Genomic DNA, 18428 nt, shown 5'->3' on the forward strand with positions numbered 1-18428 from the left:
AATGCGGTAAAAAGCCGTTGACTAGTTAATTAGCAAGTGGAAAATTTTATCCAACGTTAGGTAAGCGTCATTAAGCAATCGAATTATCTAACCATTACCGAATGTTTTTACCGCCCTATATACGGAACCAACTACACTGCCGTTCATTAAAGGTAAGATCGACGAAGACAAAAATACACATTACGGACAGAAATAAGTTCTATTCCCGTCTTCTCCACAAAAAGCATTCTTTTTTGTTTGTTTAAAAATACAAGCACAGACCTATTAGAGTTCTGAAAGAGTTCTTCTTAAATAAATCAGATCGTGTTGATTTTCGCGCGGTTAGTGATTACTTAGCCACGCCTGAATAATTTTTGATTTATCTTTCTTCCTGTTCTATTCATAAGCATTGTTTAAGTTGGTCCTATTACAAAGAGTGTTTGAACAATCGCTGCAAGCGAGTAATTAATTTTGAGAGGTTGAATGCCATTGCACGGTCAAACATGAAATATTTACTTGTAAATATAATTAAACAAATGAAACTTTATTATAATTGAATCATAGTGCGTGTGAACATAGTTGTAATTGATGTTAAGCATCAATGAATTTTCAAGTTATTTTGAGTATGCTTTATTTCCAAAATTTCGGCCTTTTCTGAAGTTTAGCACCAAACTTGCAACAAATTTCAACAAATTTTTGCCTCCAACCTGCCTAGGATAGTTTTTTTCAATTTTGTAACACTTTTATGATGTTTTTTCGCATCTTGCGAATATATTATATTCACGAAGTTATACGCCTTGATAACTCCAGTGGCGAACGCAACGTGGGTCAATAATTTATTCGCCTCCTTTATCAAGTAATGCTTTAAAGACAGTTGTAAACATTTTAACACTGTTTAAACTTAAAACAGGGGGTAAAATATGTAATTGTGTATTTTTTTTAGGGTTTTAGTGCTTATCTATGATATATTGCCCCCCTGTGAGAAGAGCATTACATCTTCTAATAATTAAATGGTTTGCCTTATAAGAATTAAAATAATATCTATCCCACTGTAGTTTTTCAGTAAAATATATCATATTTAAAAGGACCGACCACATCCCCTAACTTCGAAAATACACGAACATTATTAAAAAAAAGAAAAAAAGAAGAGATCTATAGCAAATTTAAAGCATCCGAAATAATGTTTTTTCGAATTTCCTAAGAGTTATATAGTTGCAGTGGAACTGCGGAACAAGGAAGTTATGGATAGCGAAAAGTGTACCCCCTGGTCTCAAAATTGTACACCTTGTTTAACCAGAGATTTGTTTGTTATTTTCGATTTAATAAACTGGGTCATTAATTCCAACCAGTGTTATATGCATAAACAAACAGTTTCGAACTTTCTTCATGCATGTTCAGTGAAGTAATATAATATTCGACGAAGAAATCGGTTTCATCTGGTCGAACATTAAACAAAAAGCGTTCGAAATGGAAGAAACACCGAACTCAGCTTCAGCGCAAGATATATATAGATAAAACCTATTAAATAATTCTTCTATATATTGTTCTACTTTTTGATAATTATATGAACTATTTAGTATAGTATAATAAAAATAACACTTAATAATAAATACACAATTAAATATGCTTGAATATGTGGAAAACAAGGCGGATACAGTTCCATTTGATCAGTAAGTCTTTGTTTTTTATCTGATTTGTTTTTGCCTTAGCATTCCTGTCATACATTGTGGAAATGTTGTATCTGTGAAAAGGATGTATGTTTTTGTTGTTTTTTCGGCATACAAAAACAAAAAAGTCTTCAAATCTTAAACATTGCGCACGACATACTTGCGAGATCAACATTTTGTTTGCGCTAAAGCAAGTTTTTTGTTTTCGTGCAAGTTTATTATCAGAGAAAACACCTTAATGTTTTTTGGGTACATTAAATAAAATTAATTATCAAACATAAAATGTTAGATGGCAGCATGTTTAGGAATCTGGAAGCGAAGTTGTTAAGATAATTATACAGAAAATCATCTCACTTTCAGTATTTCTTTTTCATCAAAATCTCTACTAATCAATCTTAAACTGAAGTTTTTGGCGTTTCTGACAGTCTATCTTCATATTACAGGCCCTGAGTTCGAGGTTGCCAACCAATAAAAAAGAAATACAAAATTTCCATCTTAATGCTCTGTTTGTAAATATTCCAGTAATCATTCCATAAAATTATCCTCAAGTGATTAGCCTACTTGGGGCAGAAACTTTTAACAACCACAACTACAAAACATCGAGCATTCTTGGCCTAAACTTTCAGGAATGTCAGCACAAAATTTGAGGGGAAACGTTTTTTTAATGGAAAATTATGCACCATGGTCCATACGAAAACAAAAAACTACAAAAAACAGAGTTACTGAAGAATGATCTAAAAATACAGTTTTTATATATAAATTGTTTCCCTTATTATTTCATATTTTTTTGTGTTTGCGTAAACACCTCAGATTGAAGACCAGGAAATAATTGCCATTCTTTTTAAAAGAAAGAAACTTTTGTGAGTTAAAGAATGAAGCGAAAAACTTCTACTTAAAGGTTCAAAACCTCGTGAGACAAACCGCTTTTATTACAAGATTTTCTGTCTGTGCGACTTTCTTCTTTAAAGTATTGGAGCATGACAGACACAGTGCGATAGAAACCGGGAGTAAGAACATTGTTTCCTTCTTCTTCCGTTTGATACCCATTCGTTGCACCGAATTTGCTGGGTTGCTGTTACTCAATAACAACAGTGGAGTGTGTTTTAACGACACATCATTTGGATAAGGGATTTCCAGTAGCAAAATTTAAGAAATAGTAATGAGAGTATAGAGAAATTGGGAATGTTTATATAGAAAACAGACAAAAAAAACAGTAACGGAGACACGAGTACCAAAACAAATTCATAGTCAGTTTTTTAAAGGGAAATTTTTTGGTATAAGAAATTTAATCCCCCCCCCCCCCCCTCTCCAAAAAAATGTAAAAATTGCTTCCTACGCACTGGGTTGTTCCAATCAACCTCGTTTTAAGGAACTTTTTAGGTAGGTTGAAGCACCAACTAGTATCTGTAGATGGCGTTTTGAGTTGTTTGTGTTGTTTGTCTGTTTGTTTGTTTATTTGTTTGTTTTATATTGTGTTTAACAATACCATTTTTTATTATCCAATGATTTTTCTTTCGTCAATAGGAATATGAATTTGGATCGCAAGAAACACACACCCTACAACATAGAAGATATATTAGGATTAAAAGATGAAACAATGAAATCTGATGAAGAAAGTCTTGAGGAAGATAGCTTAGAATTATCAAGTTCACCGAGCACTTCTCCGTCATCCCACGATGCATCTCCATCATACGAATCTCCTACATTACACAACACCTCTTTATCATCAAATGACGTTTCTCCAATAGATACTAGCATATCAGAAGGTAAGTTTTTTTATTAAATAATATTCTTCATCCAGATCAGAAAAATAGGTGATTCATATGTGAATACAGGTTGTATTCCCGCTTAATATGACCCAGTTAGGAAGCCATGTATAAATGCGAAGAAAGCTAAAAGTATAGAGAGTGTTTTATATTTTTTTTTCGTATCTTTTAAATTTAATGTTTGGCTATCACGTATAACGTATACGCTTTTTTAACACATTACGTGTGTTTTGTTTTTACATTCGTTAACATTGTAATGTTGCTACAGCATATATATCACACACGTTTCATTTAAACCCTAACACAGTAAGCATGAACCTAAACCAGCTGTATTTTAATATTTTATCATTAACAGGGAAGACATTTTTAAACCTAAAATTCAGGAAAGTCAACAATGATCTCAGATGATATCTAACCACATGACCTGACCATATTCATATACTTTCTTTATTATGATGCTTAAAGCGAAAACATCAATGTAGCAATCTTAGAAGTGTGAAATTAAACTAGAAATCTTAGAGGCAGAGACCGCACAATATATTCAATAAAACTACACAACTTTCTATACAATCAATATTACACCAATCGATTTCCTTTAACTGAAAATCCCCAAATTTTTCCTAACAACGCCATACAAAGCAGCATCTAGTCATTACAGTAGCGTCTTACTTTGGTCCAACCAATTGTTTAAAAAATTAATCATAATCTGCAATCTTGCGCAAATTTTACCACAATCAATTTTAGCATCAGTGAGCTTACAACAAATTATGTCAAATTTGCTTTACGGTAAGTAAAACTACAACAATCTGCTTTCAAAAAAACAGTCAATGCACCTTCCTTGAACAAAAAAGACAACCGAAACTGGAATCACCTTTCATTGTAATCAATTAATGTTCACCTTGACTGCTCCTTTTACAACTGACTCGTCATCATGACACCACTTTTTATCTTCACAATGCGCAATCTTAAATGGCAACAACCTTCTTTTATCTCCTAAATACTACAAACCATCAGGTACTACATCATGGTATCAACAATTACTGCTTGAAACGTTACCTAACACCCGTTCCTGCCGAAAAATAGTCTTTACGAAAAGAAACAGCAGCATTTTGAACAAACACTGGCAATCATACATACCAGCTGAAACCATCTAAATAAAAATGAATATATCGAAAGTTTAAACAATTGACTTCAACCATGCAATATTATTTTCTTCTACGACTGCTCCAAGTAAATTAAAAATACAATAACAGGTAAGCCAGAATAAGTTAGTTTTTTGACAAAACTGGTATAACTTGACACTCCGAAAAGTCCCTATCATCCATTACCATCAATTAATCACTGGAGAATAACCATCAGGATCCAAACATCGCATTGAATAGCCGATTAATTCAAAAAGGTCAATTGCAAATCTAACAACAGATATCCATCAGTTATATTGTTTGGATGCCAAATACTGAAAAGTCATTTAACCCAATTCAAACTGCAGTCGTTTATTACCATTAGACTATCCGTCTAACCCTAAGGTAACACAATTAGCAGACTAAACTCGTCGCCTTACGTTAACACAAACTTTAATGCAATTAGTAACTACCATTACCACCTAATGCCTATCTAATTTCCACCCAATCATTTTTTCAACAACAACACAGCACAGAACAAAAGCTTAACACATAAGTCTCCGATCAACTTCTACATATCATAGTTATTATAATTGTTATGACGTTTTCAATCTTTCAAATACACAAACTAAATCTTGTTCCTCTTTATAACTTCCAATACTACATTTTTTAACTACAATAATAACTCAAGTAAAGATATGCCATTTACTGTGCAAAAGAACGCATCGCCAACAGAAACAGAAATAGCCAAAATATACACAACCGACTGATGTTCCATAAAGTTTTGATGCGCAAAGTTCAACCACAATAACCAACCTTTTAAACTGACACGAAAATCAACCACAGGATATAGCCACTTCAGTATTGGAAACACTGTTATCAATATGGTTCCTGCGATCTGAATGTATACATTAGGTATACACCGGCATTGCTTACCCAATGTCCCTCACATGGCATGGATTGACTTGTAGCTGTGGTCAAAACACTGTTGACCGAACCAGGAACCTTGTGATTACGAAGCGAACTCCATAGCCACAAGACCACACGCCACGCATTAGATTATTTCACAAAGATGGTGACAAACCTTCCATACAAAACGAATCTAAATGCAAACTGTGAGATAACACTTTTCGACAACCAAATATGTGACAACTTAGGATTTTTTTACCACCTCAAACGAAAACAAAATCTTTTCTTCACTCTATATGGTCCAGAAATAATTATTTCTAATACAAAAATACCGTTAACAAAATGATTTCTCTAGCTAGGTTAACCTCAAGCATGTCACCTAAAGGTGAGCCACATGAAACTTGTCTTCTGCTGAGCAATTTGGTAGCCAATAACTACAAGCACAAAAAAAGAACTTAAAACCAGTTTTATTTATCAGTACTAATTTTAATAGCATCACGTTAACAATGTCTCACGTGGAAATCGATAGATAGACGACGACTTTTAAATAGTATTTCTTCTAATTAAATTATCAGTAGATCTGTTTTTCCTTCAAAAATTAACAGCTGTTACAATAACAATCTTCAAAAAAAATGTATGAATTTCTACCCCTCAGAAGGATCAACTTAACCATCAATTTAGTCCACCACCCAACGACTACTGATAAATAATTTTCCAAAGAAAGTCTCTCCTTTACATAGGCACATTTAAAGGCAAAATAATAAAGAAAAAACACAAGACAGATCGACTGACAATACAGAGGACAAAACAAACCTATTAAAATATGTATTAAAGAAAATAGCATTTATTCAAACCGAACAAAAAAGATACAGAATTAAAGAGGGGAATTAATTACCGGAACATACGGAACTGACGGTAACTATGGCTTAACCTTACAGACGCATCAACTAGATAACCAACCAAACTATCAACTAATGGACAAAATAGGCAAAAATTTAATCAATCAATTGATCTATCAATCCATTATTCAATCAATAAATCAATCAATCAATCCATGAATCATTCAACCAATCAATCGATCGATTAATCAATTAATCATTCAACCAATCAATTAATTAATCAATCAATCAATCTAAATCCACCAATCCAACATCTGTAGATCAATCAATCAGTCGATCAATCAATCAATCACCCAATTAAACAATTAATCCAAATCCACCAATCCAACATCTGTAGATCGATCAGTCAATCGACCAATCAATCAATCACTCAATTAATTAATCAATCAATCAAAATCCATCACCCGTCGATCAATCAATCAATCTAAATCCATCATCCGTCGATCAATCAACAATCGATTGATCAATTAATCAATCGATCAATCAATCGATCGATCGAACAATCAATCAATTAATCGACTAATCAATCAATAAATCAATCAATCAATTGATCACCCAATTGATTAATCAATCAATCTATCCAAATCCATCAATCCATTATCTGCCGATCAATCAATCGATCAATGAATCAATCACTCAATTAATTAATCAATCAATCAATCTATCCAAATCCATCAACCCATCATCCGTCGATCAATCAATTGATCAATCAATCAATCAATCCATCGATCTACCAATTAATCAATCAATCAATCAATCAATTAATCAATCAATCCATCGATCAATCAACCATTCAGTCAATCAAAACACTCTGCCAGAAAACCGACCAAATATTTAACCAACCAAAACAAAAATAACTGAACAACCAACCGAGTTAAACGATATACTTACCAATCAAGTAGTTTGATAACCATCTGTTAGTCAGTCAACTAAAATTAAACAACCAAATTTCTAATCGATGATCTATCACAACAAAACAACCGATCAATCAGTTAACTTGGCAACCAATTATTTATCTCAAAAACATGCTGGTCATCCAAACACAAAACAACAAATTATCCAACGATTAACTAACCAACCAATCAACCAATTAACGAACAAACCAAGTTGTCATATTTTAACAAAATTATCCAGCAACGGATTACGAAGCGGTTGATCAATCGATCGGTGGACAAAAAAACAGCCAACTAACCAATTAATCAAATGAAGAAACCAGTCAAATAATTAAACAGCCAAACAAACAAAGAAGGAACCAGTCAAATACTTCATCAAATATTATATTGTCAAATCAAAAAGTAATCGATTAACTAACTAACCAACCACTATATCACCTAATTCGAACATCGAGTAACTATCAGCTTAACCAACAAATCAACCAAACAGCCAACACATAAACTATCAACACAAATCAACCAACTAATAAAGCAATTAAAAAATCAATCAGTGAATTAACTGGTCGTCTAATAGGTCAGCAAATCTGCAAACCAAATTACCGACCAAACAACCAACAAGCTAAAGAATAAATCAAGTAACGAAACAAAAACATAATCAACACGCTAATCAACAAACAAAGCAACCAACAAAACCTAACTGAAACCCTAACAACTATGTAACCGACCAAAAATCCAACAAATTGATCAACATATCTACCTCCTAAACAATACCAACCAATCAACCAATGGACCAATCGCGTACTGACTAACGACCAGCCAAACAAACTCGACAGTCAACAAACTAACCAACTATGCATCCAAAAAACCATTCAACTACTGACCAAACAAAACATAATTGACCAACCAACCAACAAACTAACCAAATAAGCAACTGTCAAGTCCACAAATTACTCAACGAACTGACGAAACAAATCACTTAGACCGAAAAATTAACCAATTAACCAATCAACAACTAAACAGCCATGTTCACCAACGCAACAAGAAGTAATCAACCATCTAACCAACTAACCACTAAATCACCCAACCTACCAACCTCAAAAACACTAACCAACTAACCAATCATTTAACCACAAAACTAAACAAATAAACAAACAGGAGAATACCTAACAAATCAACCAAATCAATCAACTGACCGACATATCATCTGAGCGACTTAAGCACTACTAGCAAACAACAATGAAAACTGAACCAACGGCTTAACCACGAAAGAAACTAAATAAATAATTTAATGTCAGCAACAAACACAAACCAACTAACCGACCAAATAAACAAGCAGCCAATCAACGAAATAATAAAAAAAAACAAAGAAATATCCACCAACAAATCTACAAAGCAAACAAACAAACTGAATAACCGACCAAGTCAATAGAGAAACAAAAAAAAAACTGAGCAGAAATCGACCAATTAGCCAGAAACACTAGTTGGTTGATTATCGACCAATCAATCTGACCGACCAATCTGACCAACCGATTTATAAAAAAAGAAAAAAAGTACCAAAAAAATCTATCTACTAAACAAAAAATAAGTAACAACTGACTGAAGAACCAATCAATTACTTACTCAACAAATCGACCACCACCAGAATAGACTTGAAGTGCAATTAACCAACGAAAAAATTAAACAGGTATCAATCAACTGACTAATAAATAAACTACCCTACTAACTAATCAACTAACCAACCAACTTGTTAACTAACCAGCAAACCAACCAACCAACGTGTCAACTAACCAACAAACCAAACCAACTAATCACTCAACCCGTCAACCAACCAGCAAACCAATTAACCAACCTGTCAACCAACCAGCAAATCAACCAACCAACTACTCAACCAACCAACTACTTAACTAACTAACTAACCAACTAATCAAACAACTAACCAACCTGTCAACCAACCGACCAGCAAACTAACTAACCAACCAACCTGTCAACCAACCTGTCAACCAACCTGTCAACAAACCTGTCAACCAACCAACAAACTACTCAACCAACTGCCCAACCAACTAATCTAACGACCAACCAACCTGCCAACCAAAAACTAACCAACCAACAAACCAACCAACAAACCAGCAAAAAAATCAACTGAACAACCACCTGACCAATTAATTAAACAACTACCTGGCCAACTAATCAAACAACCAACCTGTGAACCAACTAATTATTCACCAACTACTCAACTAGCTACTCAGCCAACTAATCAAACAAACAGTCAACCTGTCAACCAACAAACTACCCAACCAACTAAATAAACAGCCATCCAAACTGTCAACCAAGAAACCAATCAATCAACCAACCACTCAACTAAAAAACCAACCCACCACACAACCAACAAATTAACCAACCTGTCAATCTACCAACAAAAGAATAATTAACCAATTATTTACTTAACCAACTAACTAACCGTCGAATAAGCTGACCAACCTATTAACGGACCAATAAAACAATGTAACAATAAACAAGGCAATCAATCTAGCAACTACAACTAACCGATAAATTAACCAATGAATCACTCGCTCAACCAACCAACTAACCAACCAAGCAACAACACTCAACTAACCGAACAACCAACAAATCACTAAGTTAACCAACTAACCAATCAAGCAACCAATTACTTCACTAACCTATCAACCAATCAACTGAACAACAAATCAAACAACCGACCAACTTAACAACAGCATAACCGACAAACCAAACAATCCGCAAATCATCTGATCAATCAACCAACTAACCAATTAACCGGGAAACCAACTAATAAGCGAAGCTAAGCAATTCAATAACCAGCCAACAACTTAAAGTCTAACCAACTGATCAATTATCAAATGCCCCAAAAATCCAACCAATCAACAATATGATATACTGACCGACCGACCAACTTACTGACTAAAAAATTATCCACAAACTAAGCTACCAGCAAACTAATTCACCAATCAAAACCAAGCAACAAAACAAAATCTATCAAATTCAACAGGCCAGCAAATAAGTCCAAAGAAACAACCAAATAGTTGATCATTTACCCACAGAAATCGTAACTAAACAGTTAAGTTTAAGAGCTAATTACCACTCTGTTGATTTCCCATATAAGTAACCATATTAACAAATACCGCTACAAAGAGTATTGAACCCTCTTTCTCTTCATCTTTTGTTCTCGTTTCGTTTTTTCTCCTTCGATAAAAACACTTAACTCTTTTAACCTCAAACTCTTTCAAAACAACAAGTACAAGACTTTTCACCAATCGTTGTCAGACCAGCAACCAGTAATTAGGTCTTCACTACTTTCAATAAAAAAATACTTCAAACATGTTCTGAATACAATGTACAGTTGCCAATATAATGAAAGATAGGACACCGATTGACTCTGTCTTGCTATGTTTACTGATAGTCGGTAGGAATTAAAATCATCAACTGCAAATTGAAAACATCAAAATTGAACGAATAACTTGTAAACAAGAACTCGTGTTGTCGGACTTATCCTTCTACATTACCATCCTAATCATGCTAATAATATGTCGAAGATCAAAATTTTTATCCCAGTGAGGATTCGTACATTATTTTCAGGTTTAACTGTATTAACTACTTGTTTTTCTTTTTAGAGTATCGTAACATGTCTGCATATATAAAGTTCATATACACTGTTCATATATACTGTGTACATATATACCGCTTACATATATACTGTTACGTATATCTCTTGTACATATATGATGCAAACAGATCTGTGTATACATATACTGTGTACATATATACTGCTAACATATATACCACTTACATATATACTGTTACGTAATTTCTTGTACATATATGATGTATACACATATACTATGTATATATAAACTGCTTACATATATACTACTTACACGTATACTTTGTACATATATATTAGTGTGTACATTTATATTTTGTACACATACTACTAATGCACTGACAAAACTAACATATACAAGTACTGTCACATCGTTCTTATTCTAAAAAACAGGTTGGCAAAGCAAAGTTGCATGTAGCAAATTTAGCTGTCTAAGTTTACATCGAGCATGTTGAAAAATAAAAAAAAACTTTACGCACAATGTAGAAACTTACACTAGGTACTTTTCCACACACCCACAAATAATTTAGCACGCCATTTTTAGCATTGCTTTGTCTTTTCTTCCTCAGACGATTGCGATCATGACAATATTGACAGTCCGACAACCGACCAAGACAGTCTCATGACGGACGACACTGTCAGTGCGACATTGTTAGACACATATAGGAATCATCCATCCGGCGTTCCGTCTAAGAAGCGAAGATATAGAACGACGTTCACGACGTACCAATTAGACGAATTGGAGAGGGTGTTCAACCGTACACACTACCCTGATATCTTTCTACGTGAAGAGATGGCACTGAAGTTGAATTTAACTGAAGCGAGGATACAAGTAAGCGATACTATCAACTTTGTCTGAAAGTTTGTTCTTTGACCAGTTCTACGGGCAGCGGTAGAGCTCGTCAGCAGGGCAAAAAGCCCTAGGAGCTAAGTTGTTTTCAAATATTTAATGTTGTTAAAATGGCTACTCGCTTTTAAAAAAGTTTTCCTTTGGACTATATAGCAGGCCGTAGAGAATGTTAATCCTTGGACAGCATATCCATTGTTTCTCACGAATAAATCTTTCGTCATTGAGCGCGATGTTTAGCGACGTTGACAAAGTGGGTAACTGTCGGCTAGGAAATCGAATTCTCTTTTATATAAGCCTCTATTTTGATATCTCAAATTGGGTGATCACGTAATAGGCGTCACGCCGGTTTTCATCCTTGCTGCAACATCATTTCACATCTATCAGGATTATTGACAAAAGTTTATTAAAAGGTTATTAGCTTTTCATCAAGTTAAGTGTTCATGTTTAATTAAATGTTTTTTTTTCAGTATAAACGAGTAACACGCCAGTCAATTTTTGTCACCCACAGAGAGTATAAAACTAATGCCCCTGTAAAAATTACTGAACATTTTCATAGTGCTAAGGGTTATCTAACCATCTTTCTAAATGAAACTCTTAATTTTAGGTGTGGTTTCAAAACAGAAGAGCAAAATGGCGCAAGAGAAACAAGTCCAGCACGCAGTCCAGTCCTTCATCCCCACCTTATCAAACACAGATGACGTCATTTTTAAAAAACACACCGCCAAGTTTAAATTACTCACCACCCGCGCCTCAATATCATAACATGTATACGAACCTGTTTCTGAAAGGGCTCGCTCATCCAAATAACATTCAAACTGAAAAGTTAAATCGTGTGCAACAAATGTTACCATTATCCAAACCTACTATGCCAACTTGGTACGATAATGCAATGCGTTGCATGCCGCGTAGTATGAACTGTTATGATAACAGGAGTATAGCTAACATGTCAGGCTCGTACAGAATACTAGAAAAAGACCCGTCGGCATGGTGGACAATGCATGGCCAAACAGCGTAAAACAAAGAGAAGAGATGAACTCATGACGATTATTAAAGAAATAAAGCTAACTGGTGCGATATATAGAACACACAGTAACCCGCTAATTTTTTGTATACGGTAACGGTAACCCGAAAATGTGATTTTATAAACAGAATTTATGTTGTAGTAATGTAATTATGTATATACAAGACAGAAATTATGTTATTTTAAACGTCGGAAAATCAAACATATATCTTTCGAGCTTTTCATTTCCGAACTCATTTGTTTCAGCGACAATCCAATTTCTACTAAACCATTTCTAAGGCAGGAGAAACCGCAAGACAGTCATATCGAAAGTTCGAAGTCGGTTGTTAACAGAAGACGAATACATGTGAACAGAAATCTCACTTCTTAAACGATGGTTGTCTTAAAAACGGTTTAGTGGATATCTTATGGTTAACTTGTTCCCAGTACTTTTCTGTCGCTTCAATGAAATCTTTTGAAATTCAAATAAACAAAATAGGGAGTCGGAACTACGATGTAAAGATGCTTTTAGTTAAGTGTAATAATAAAAAGAAAATAATGCTTTTTTTTGCTGCAGTATCAATCATGTGATTTTAATTTATTTAATTTTTACTTTAAGTTCTTTAATTTCAATTGTGATATTTTTATTTTTTGTTATTAACGTTTTCTTACTAAAATTAATACATAAACATTTTTAAAAGTTTTCATATTTTATAATTATTATAAGAGTTATATCGTAAATTTCGCGATCGTTGGATTTTTTAGCGAAAGTTTATGTTTTGAATAATTTTAAATCAAGAAAAAATTTTTTTTGTTACATTTTGGTACACAGTTTCTCGAAGGTTTATTACCCTAAATTTCGCGACTTTATTCCCCGCGAATGCTTCAACACTCAAAAACAGCGTTAATTGAATTCCGTTTTTCGTTAACTTGGAATAAACAACTCGTGTTGGGTAAGAAAGTTCAAGATAAAGAACAAGGAATTCAACCTTTAAATTTTAAATGCTTGTATATGTTATATATTATTTTTGTCTTATTTTTATGGATATATGAGAGTTGGCAAGCGTGTATATTTTGTTGTTTTGAACAAATTTTTTTTGTGGTTGAAAATTTTACTAACGTAGCTATTTATATATTTATTTCGTACTTTTGTTACTCTTTTGTGCATATATCTATCTGTTATATATTATTTTGTTTGAAGTTCAATAAATTTTTGTTATGCATTGTCACTCAATCATTTTTTCTTTGTTGATAATAATTACTTACAAGGCTGCAGAATTAAAGTTTAAAAGAATTAAACTTTTTGCTATTGGGGAATAAAAGAATGCGTAATATGGCGGAAACTCTCTAAAGCGGTTATACCTCCATAAGACAGACGAATTTCCAGACACAGCCTAGTCGCAACCTTTCTGAAGCAGTTTTCTCTATAAAGCTGAACTCCTTAAACACGTGCAACCTTGGTGTTGTGTAAATATTAAAACAAAGCGAAAAGTAGCATTGCTTTTATTCGTTGACTTCTTTTCCATAATTTTGACAATAGATTGAAACACTTCGGCTGTTTCACATTAGGAAGGGCGTGTGTGGTCTGCAAAACACAAAACAAATCTATACTCAATTTGGAAAATTTAATGCTCAAATTCTCTGAAGCAGAATTTTTGTGTTCGCTATAGAAAGATTTTACTGTACCACCTCCAGGTAGTTTTTTTTTTGTTTTTCCCCCTAAATTCGCACGCTTTACTTTCAGGCAAGAAAGGTAAAGGTAATTTTTTCAATCAGTTGAAAAAATGATTTTAGCGAACTAACGAATTTAGTTTAGATATTATTAGCCGGCAACTTTTCTTGTTTTTGCGCGGATGCTCCAATTTTGTACGCGCAAAAAGTTATTGTAAATTTATATTTGCATTCTTGCTATGCGAATGCTTTCTCTTGCCTTAATTTTTCTTCTCAAAATATTTCTCCGTTGTGAAATTTAAATCAAACGAGCGATTGCCATAACATTCATGATAAATAATGTAACTTGAATGCAACTCAAAAATTATGCTAAATCAAAATCGTGTTGTCACGCTGCATAGTAGGCGGCTAAATCAAGGTACAAGATTTCATGAGATATTTTGGTAAATCTGGGTGATGGTGAAATCTTATGAGAGTTTTAAAATCACAATTTCTTTAATTACTTGCATATTCATTTGCGAAATAATAGATGAACGAGTTGGTATTTATTTTTATTTCTAAATTATTAAATTTCAAATTCCTAACTTTAACAAAAATGGATAAATATACAACACGTACTGTCTTAATTTCAAACATATAGGCACCGTGATAGCCCAAATAAACGACAACGGCTTGCAGGCAACTTAAAGATAAAAGCAAGGCACGACTTTGGATGGCATATAAAAATGTTTCAAACAATTTTTGAATTTCTGTTAATCATGCTATCACAATTTCCGTGACTTTTTCTAACTTTGCAAAATAGTTTGACGAAACAGTCACCTTGTAATAAATTCAAAGTCAACGACTTGGTAATTAAGTCAATATTTAGCACGAGTCTTTTTACAAGCTTTCCCGGTTTAGCTCTAACTAATTGTAAAACTTTATAACTTTAAATACACAAATAATTAAACCCTTGATCAGTTACAAATAAGGCTTTATTATGGCACAGGAAGGTAGACGAATAACTTCACGACAGGTACACGACACAACTGTTAAAGTTTCAGAACCTAAGTAAAGGGTGGGGATTAGCTTACAGTCCACATAAGTGCAATGAGTCTTTTTTTCTGCTTAACAAAGTGCACCCGCACATACCGAACAAAAAAACTAAATCACACAAAATTGTATAGAACAACAAAATTAATCGTCTTCATTCTATTCAGCTTTTTTCTTCTTCCTGTCTACAGCAACATCCCAGTAGTAGAAGATCTGAGCAAGGATGACACAATTCAATAAGCAAGTAACAGCAAATTGAGAAATCATAAACACGTCCCCAGTCTCTTGAACTGAAGTGAAAACGCGTGCCAAACTTCCAGCCGCCAAGAGGACTTGTGTTATCAAAGATAACTGACCGGTATGACCATTTGAAAAATTGGTCCAAATTTGCAAGAACTAAGAAGTTAAAAAACATTCAGTAACTATTTACAGCCTGTTATATATGAAAAGAAGTAGGTTTTCGAAGACTGAAGGAAGTTTTAATGCTTTTTGTTAAAAAAGTGGGTGTGGCCTCCTCGTAGTCTTGAGAAAGGTCTTATTCATTTACCAATCAGTTTACTAAACTATAAACCTTTAAAAAAGTTCAAACATTAAAAATTCCTGAAACAAATATCCAAACCTCAGAGCTGAAACAAACACAAACTAAACTGTCTTACTCTGCTAGCTGCTACGATAAATACTGTAAAATTTTGAAGCTTAGTTACAATTTCGTCAGGTGTGAATGATGACGACAGAAGAGTTGAAACACCAATATAAACAGGTGGAAATAACACAATAGCTATGTAATTTCTTGCATAAAAGAATATCAGAATCATAAGGATCAAGTCTTGAATGCCAATAAACAGAGATTCACCCCATGAACTAAAGAAATATAGTAACAAATAATATTTTCCTACAATCAACCCTCCAAAAAGCACACAAAAATAAAGCACTACAGTATTCTTACCTGAACGGAAATTTTTGCTTGACAGCGTAAGCCACTCCAAACATAATGGCAGTCATTTCCGCAAACAGGGATAAAACACTAACTCCGACGCCACTTTTAGCTTGAACAAGTTTAATAATTTGCGGGATTTTCACTAAACGAGCAATGTCGATTATCAAGATTAAAAAAGACAAAGGGTAAATTTGTGGGTAAAATAGGATAAAATATTTTCTGCCTATTCAGCAAAAAATATGCCACAATTTTGACAAAAAATACTTTTTGAATGCAGATTTATAAAAAATGCAACATTCTTTTCTTTCAAGAAAAAAATATTTACTGCTTTTTATGGAATCTGATGAATTTAAATTGGCTTTAAAATATTTAAAAGCCACAAAAGTAAGAATAATAATATACAACATTTTAAAGGTTTTGTATTTGAATATTCTTAAATTTTGATCATTTTGATTTAAAAAAGATGATTTAGTCCACAAAAAAAGCGATATGGATGTATATATATATGTAATTCAAAATAAGGACAAAAGCCTAGTTTTGATATTGATAATTCATATACACAGTCCACACATCTAAACCTAAACTTATAATATTTAAAGCAAATTTGAAATTAAAACTTTATTTGATGTCGAGGCAGTGTAGTTCAGAATGTTTGCAAGCTGAAATTTGTCACTTAAAAGAAAATGTTCAAGACAAAAAAACTTTATAAATCCTATTGTAACTTTTCAACATGTTTATCAACCTAAAATGCTTCTGTTCTGCTTTTTAATTATAATTCAACTTTCAACAAAAGTATAAATATTTATTCGAACAAATAAAAAAGATTTTTTATTTTATTTTTATTTTTAAGAGAGCTTTTACGTTACAGCTTTAGAAGTAAAAGAACATTGAACAATGCTGATACAGCCTGAGATAAAACAAACTGATGAACTACTACTTTACCTAAAATAGCACCAAGTATGATGCCATAACCCAAACCTTTGCTGAGCGTCATCTTTAAACAAGGAACTAAAACAAAAACAACAACCAAAGATGAAATAAATTTATGTGATGCAGTGTTAGTTATATCATACAGTTAAAAAAATAAACTTACCATCAAAAAAATTAAACTTGATGAAAAATTCATCATGACATTTTTCAGACATAAACAACAACACCAATGGAGTAAAGAAGTAAACAATCTGTGTTGCCATCTTAAGATTTTCTAATTCTAAATCGAAATTAAAAAATGTAAAAAGAAGAAAAAAGTATATCTTTAGAGAAGAATATAAACTTTTGTGTATCTCAATTTTAGGGCTTCATTGTTTTCCATCCAGGATGAAACCTTTTTGCATGGTTTTCTGGATTAGTAACAAAAGATCAAGACAGGCTCAGAGCATGGAATGCAAAAGAAATGGTATAGAATCTAGTTAACAAGTCAGCCAACTAAGGTGTATTTGAGCAGCCTTTAGTTTTGGTGATTGGTAACAATACACCACAGAAAACACAGCAAAATATTGTGAAATCAAAGAAAATAACTTTTGCGAAATTTTTTTGGCAAGATTTGACTTTCGCATAGGTGTTGATTATTATTTGTACAAGGAAATCTTTTTGTTTGAGGAATAGCGTGCAAAGTTACCAATAAAAGCCCAAAATGGTAAAAAAACATGACTTTGAATAGATTCAAATAGATTTTTAATGAGTATTAAACAAAATGATATAAAATTTATCTTTACCGAACAAAAAAATTACAGAGTATAAAACAGTGAGAATAAACTTTCGCGAATCGCTATTTTTAACATATCTCTCAGGGCCTAACTGTTATGAAGGTTGCATATAAAATACTACCTAATGTAACTTTGCCTCATTTCCCACAGACATGTTTTCTCTTAACAATAACGTTTATTACTACGTTTCCTTGTATTTTCACTATAGCCAAAAATCTTTAAAGAATGACCAATAAGCAAAAATATACTTTGAAAAAGAACTTTTCAAAATTAACCTATCCAAACTCAACCTAAAGTCTTGTTAGTGCATAATAGATCAAAAATCAAAAAAATTTTTAGCAACATTAGAAAATATATTTGT

The 18428-nt window shown here is 33.0% G+C and overlaps 2 protein-coding genes and 1 long non-coding RNA gene across 3 annotated transcripts; 1 reads left to right on the forward strand and 2 right to left on the reverse strand.

Moving 5' to 3' along the window:
- Positions 1-1437: 1437 nt before the first annotated feature.
- LOC130636631 (retinal homeobox protein Rax-like) lies at positions 1438-13950 on the forward strand. The gene is made up of 4 exons (XM_057446415.1): positions 1438-1649; positions 3171-3412; positions 11441-11703; positions 12326-13950. The coding sequence occupies exons 1-4, from the start codon at positions 1603-1605 to the stop codon at positions 12734-12736; spliced, it is 963 nt and encodes a 320-aa protein (XP_057302398.1). The 5' UTR covers positions 1438-1602; the 3' UTR covers positions 12737-13950.
- Positions 8910-9604, reverse strand: LOC130636632 (uncharacterized). Its single transcript, XR_008982279.1, has 2 exons — positions 9316-9604; positions 8910-9083 (listed from the first exon to the last, which is right to left on the reverse strand). It is a non-coding gene; the product is annotated as an uncharacterized LOC130636632 (long non-coding RNA).
- Positions 13951-14930: 980 nt separating the features above from the next.
- On the reverse strand, positions 14931-17607 carry LOC130636633 (mannose-P-dolichol utilization defect 1 protein-like). Its single transcript, XM_057446417.1, has 5 exons — positions 17455-17607; positions 17304-17369; positions 16371-16503; positions 16081-16285; positions 14931-15820 (listed from the first exon to the last, which is right to left on the reverse strand). Exons 1-5 carry the CDS (start codon positions 17552-17554, stop codon positions 15584-15586), a joined length of 741 nt encoding a protein of 246 aa, XP_057302400.1. The 5' UTR covers positions 17555-17607; the 3' UTR covers positions 14931-15583.
- Between the last annotated feature and the right edge of the window lie 821 nt (positions 17608-18428).

Source organism: Hydractinia symbiolongicarpus, chromosome 3 (genome assembly GCF_029227915.1).
Source record: "Hydractinia symbiolongicarpus strain clone_291-10 chromosome 3, HSymV2.1, whole genome shotgun sequence".
Classification (NCBI taxonomy): Eukaryota; Metazoa; Cnidaria; class Hydrozoa; order Anthoathecata; family Hydractiniidae; genus Hydractinia; species Hydractinia symbiolongicarpus.

Excerpts from the sequence above, each read along its gene's own strand:
- LOC130636633 (XM_057446417.1), bottom strand. The coding sequence starts at position 17,554 with ATGGCAACACAGATTGTTTACTTCTTTACTCCATTGGTGTTGTTGTTT. Across the intron at positions 16,504-17,303 it reads CATACTTGGTGCTATTTTAG|TGAAAATCCCGCAAATTATT; the intron begins GTAAAGTAGTAG and ends TTGCTCGTTTAG. Across the intron at positions 16,286-16,370 it reads AAGCAAAAATTTCCGTTCAG|TTCATGGGGTGAATCTCTGT; the intron begins GTAAGAATACTG and ends ATATTTCTTTAG.
- LOC130636631 (XM_057446415.1), top strand. The coding sequence starts at position 1,603 with ATGCTTGAATATGTGGAAAACAAGGCGGATACAGTTCCATTTGATCA. Across the intron at positions 3,413-11,440 it reads AGATACTAGCATATCAGAAG|ACGATTGCGATCATGACAAT; the intron begins GTAAGTTTTTTT and ends TTTCTTCCTCAG. Across the intron at positions 11,704-12,325 it reads TAACTGAAGCGAGGATACAA|GTGTGGTTTCAAAACAGAAG; the intron begins GTAAGCGATACT and ends TCTTAATTTTAG.